At 42.5% G+C, this 4865-nt stretch overlaps 1 protein-coding gene across 1 annotated transcript in view; it reads right to left on the reverse strand.

The window, feature by feature from the left end:
- Positions 1 to 3256, reverse strand: part of LOC307012833 (SH3 domain-binding protein 5-like) — a 6804-nt gene extending 3548 nt beyond the window's left edge. The window contains exons 1-2 of the mRNA XM_079640029.1: positions 3217 to 3256; positions 411 to 630 (exon numbers count right to left, since the gene is read on the reverse strand). Of these exons, the coding sequence (XP_079496155.1) occupies positions 411 to 630; positions 3217 to 3246 (250 nt within the window). The 5' untranslated portion in view covers positions 3247 to 3256. The remainder of the gene's footprint in view (positions 1 to 410; positions 631 to 3216) is intronic.
- Positions 3257 to 4865: the final 1609 nt, after the last annotated feature.

Below are 4865 nucleotides of genomic sequence, written 5' to 3' on the forward strand. Positions count from 1 at the left end.
GAAATTGATTAAGCATCCCCAATAACCCCCAAAGCCACTCCAAAATGTTCTGTTTTTTAACTATTGTCTGCATGGGCTATAATGGTATTAATGCCAATCAACAGAACTTGCTCTAATTGTGCAAATTGCTCAACTTATGCGAGTTAGCATCCGGCCCTTTGTGTTTACTCGGGGTCCGTATTTTACATTTCTATCAGAAAACTTTGGATTCCCCACGACTTCTGAGTTCCCAGAGCTAGAAAGTAGACTACTAGCGTGTCCTCCATCATGTTTTCACTCCAGGAGTTTGTCTTTGTCTGCTGTGAAGGGATTTCTCCAGGGAATAAAAGCAGAGAGAGAGAAAAGCCAGTGAGTGAGAAGCCACGAGGGAGAAAAGAGAGGGAGGAGTAACGGAGGTTCTCTGCACTCACTGGAGATCCTGTCCGACTCCATCTTGAAGTTGGAGCCGTCGTCCCCGGAGACGCTGTGGCCCTCGGCCCCCACGCCGCGGCCCCTCGGCCCCATGGAGGAGCTCCTCCTCCGCTCGTGGATCTCGTCGGAGATCTTCTCCAGGTTCCTGAGCGCCATCTTGTACTCGCCTTTAGCCCGAGAGAGCCTGGCCTGCCGCTCGTCTACGGTCCTCTTCAGGTTCTGGGGAGAGGATGGAGGTCATGAGAACAACGCTGACACAGATTCTCTCATTCTGCAGCCACAGCATCGATATGTCCACCTTTCAGTGCGTTTGTATGGAAGTGGACATGAGACCGAATAATTTACATTGAGGAGAGAACAACGCTAAGATAAGATAAGAAGATAAGAAGTACCGTAATTTTCGGACTATAAGCCGCGCCTTTTTTCCCATTTTCCGACCCTGCGGCTTATATAACGGTGCGGCTAATCTATGGATTGTTACAGCTAACGGCCACTAGGGGACCTCCTAAATCTATGGATTTTACAGGTTGCAGTCCACCACCTTTAACTCTATGGGCTCTATGGCCGGTCCGCGGACCCCCACCTTTAAGCGGCGGGCTCCAGCAGGAAAAGCTGGAGGCCGGAAAAGAGTGAGACAGGTAGCGCGCAAAAGTAAAAGTGGAACCGAGAGTGGTACGAGAGACAGAACGAGAGCAAGACAGACAGACATTACGAGAGCGAGACAGTTTGTCCCCGTACCACTGGTTGAAAACCGCTGCTGTAGATCACTGCCGGTACGTGCGCTGGGAGCGCACCGTTTAAGTTTGAAAGTTGAAAAGTGTGTGTGTCTGAAACGCTATGTGATACAGTACAGTTTACACAGCACATGTTCTGTAGCTACTATTGCACTAAATGCTAACACTTGAATACGTTATGCAAATATGCAACTTGTTTGTTGAAATGTTAATAAATGGGAGCTTCCTCAAACAGCCCTCTCTTTCCCGACAATCCCCTCTGTGCAAGAACCCTTATGGTAATGAAACATTAAAACACCTGCGGCTTATAGTCCAGTGCGGCTTATATATGTACACATCATTCAATTTAGCTGCTGCGGCTTATATTCAGGTGCGCCTTATAGTCCGGAAATTACGGTACTTAAATGATCCCAATTTGGGAAATGTTTGCGTTGCATCAGCGTGAAAAGACAAGGCATTGCACAATGTTACGGACATTATGGTATTAAAGCTTAACACAGTGTCATCCTAAGGACATGTAACTTTGAACAAAGTGGCCTCCTGGGAATGGCACAGAAATGGATGTGTGATACGAAGGGTTTTATGACACAACAGAAAAGACAGGGGATGAGGAAGCTAGCTGCAACACCCAGCTGTTCTTTGTAGGGTGTGAGTTTTGCTTATTGTGATCGAACACCTTGTTGTGTTGTTGTGTAAATGATCTTTGTTGTCTTCCTATAAAAACAGTCTGGCACACACAGAGCACTCAGAAGGAGTCGCTATGCTTGCAAGCATTCTTATATATATATTATATCGTGTTCTCTAGACAGCAGCTGATTTGAAGTTGCTACGACATCAATACAATCTCAATAGAAATAAAATAGCATTAAAAAAAGTAGAAAAGATAAATGCTGAATTACAAAATATAAAGCAGGATATTATACATCAGTATGTGAGGAATGGAATATAATATTTTAGATTGAAACTAACATCCAAAGAATCGATATTATATATAATATGCAAACTTTAGATTCAGAGCATTTCTACCTACGTTACGGATGGAAGTGGAGATGAGGCTCATGCCGAATCATTTACATTTAGAAAACTGAATTTGCTGCACTTAACGGTGGGGTAGGTCATTTTGGAGAAACCAGCTCGAGTGCGCTAGAATTTGAAAATACACAACCAGAAGAAATCTGCCACTTCCTTACAGAGCCCCTCCCCCAACACACACGAACGCACACATGACCAATGAGGGCACGAGATAAGTTTGTGCACAGATGGAAGGCTGACAGGCAGGTAGGCCATCCAGTTACCGGCTCAGATGATTGGTCGTGCTTTTTGCAGCGCCACGGCTTCCACAGATGAGATTTATGTATTTATTGTCAAAGCACTTCAGATATTCATTGCTATCGGGATGTTGAGAGCATTCCATGGAATATAACAAAAAGTGTATCTGAAGTGAATTACCTACCCCACCTTTAAATCTGACTTAAACTAGATGTAAATATATTTTTGTTTACATTTTAATGGTGAGTCTTTGAGGCCATGTGTCTACAGAGAACCTTTTTTTAGATTACATTCAGTGGGGGGAGCTCTCCCAGCATTTAATGAAAAAAACCCTGTCCCCAATGCTTTACTTATTGATACTATTTAAAAGATATTGAAGTGACTGTTATTTTGAATATATTGATTGTCGTGCTTTTATGTATGTCTCAATGTGTGCATATGTACAAATGTGTCAGTTGATTGTGTATATATAGGTATATAGATGTTTTTATATGTGTATTTTGTATTCCTTGAGATTGTGGGAAACGATATTTCGATCTCTTTGTCTGTACACACGAACTGAAAGATTGACTATAATGTTGACTTTGACCTCCAAATAATAGAGCCTATAAATGAAAAGGATATCAAATGTAAAATTAAACGTAGCCACAGCACGGCTTCTCGGGAGAGTCAGCTGTTTTCTGAGTGTTTAGCTGAAGATATTTAACCTCTGGTCGAGCGTCACAGCTTCATAAACATCTGCGGAGAGAACATCGTACTCATTGTGACCTTCAGAGGAGAACTCAAACACAGCATCACGTACCTCCAGCTGCAGGTAGTACTTGGCCTTCATCTCAAAGTAGGGCCTGCAGAGGAAGAGGGAGGAAGAGGAGGAGACGGTTAGAGGAGAGACAGAGTAACCCAGAAAACAAGCAGTACGCACAGCATCACCATGGTAACCTGGAGGAGGAAGAGGAGGAGAGAGTGGGGGATTAACAGCTGAGGAAACACAATGAGGACAAGAAAACAAAGACTCTGAATGTCAAGGCTTTAAGTATTTTATAAACACTACATACTGATATACACCTGAACATCAGCAGGAGAGGACTCTTTAAAGTAGAGACACTACATACTGATATACACCTGAACATCAGCAGGAGAGGACTCTTTAAAGTAGAGACACTACATACTGATATACACCTGAACATCAGCAGGAGAGGACTCTTTAAAGTAGAGACACTACATACTGATATACACCTGAACATCAGCAGCAGAGGACTCTTTAAAGTAGAGACACTACATACTGATATACACCTGAACATCAGCAGGAGAGGACTCTTTAAAGTAGAGACACTACATACTGATACACACCTGAACATCAGCAGGAGAGGACTCTTTAAAGTAGAGACACTACATACTGATATACACCTGAACATCAGCAGGAGAGGACTCTTTAAAGTAGAGACAATACAAACTGATATACACCTGAACATCAGCAGGAGAGGACTCTTTAAAGTAGAGACACTACAAACTGATACACACCTGAACATCAGCAGGAGAGGACTCTTTAAAGTAGAGACACTACATACTGATATACACCTGAACATCAGCATGAGAGGACTCTTTAAAGTAGAGACACTACATACTGATATACACCTGAACATCAGCAGGAGAGGACTCTTTAAAGTAGAGACACTACATACTGATATAAACCTGAAAATCACACGGAGAGGACTCTTTAAAGTAGAGACACTACATACTGATATACACCTGAACATCAGCAGCAGAGGACTCTTTAAAGTAGAGACACTACATACTGATATACACCTGAACATCAGCAGGAGAGGACTCTTTAAAGTAGAGACACTACATACTGATATACACCTGAACATCAGCAGGAGAGGACTCTTTAAAGTAGAGACACTACATACTGATATACACCTGAACATCAGCAGCAGAGGACTCTTTAAAGTAGAGACACTACATACTGATATACACCTGAACATCAGCAGGAGAGGACTCTTTAAAGTAGAGACACTACATACTGATATACACCTGAACATCAGCAGCAGAGGACTCTTTAAAGTAGAGACACTACATACTGATATACACCTGAACATCAGCAGGAGAGGACTCTTTAAAGTAGAGACACTACATACTGATACACACCTGAACATCAGCAGGAGAGGACTCTTTAAAGTAGAGACACTACATACTGATATACACCTGAACATCAGCAGGAGAGGACTCTTTAAAGTAGAGACACTACAAACTGATATACACCTGAACATCAGCAGGAGAGGACTCTTTAAAGTAGAGACACTACAAACTGATACACAGCTGAACATCAGCAGGAGAGGACTCTTTAAAGTAGAGACACTACATACTGATATAAACCTGAAAATCACACGGAGAGGACTCTTTAAAGTAGAGACACTACATACTGATATACACCTGAACATCAGCAGCAGA

This window comes from Notothenia rossii (assembly GCF_949606895.1).
Source record: "Notothenia rossii genome assembly, chromosome: 7".
NCBI classification, from domain to species: domain Eukaryota; kingdom Metazoa; phylum Chordata; class Actinopteri; order Perciformes; family Nototheniidae; genus Notothenia; species Notothenia rossii.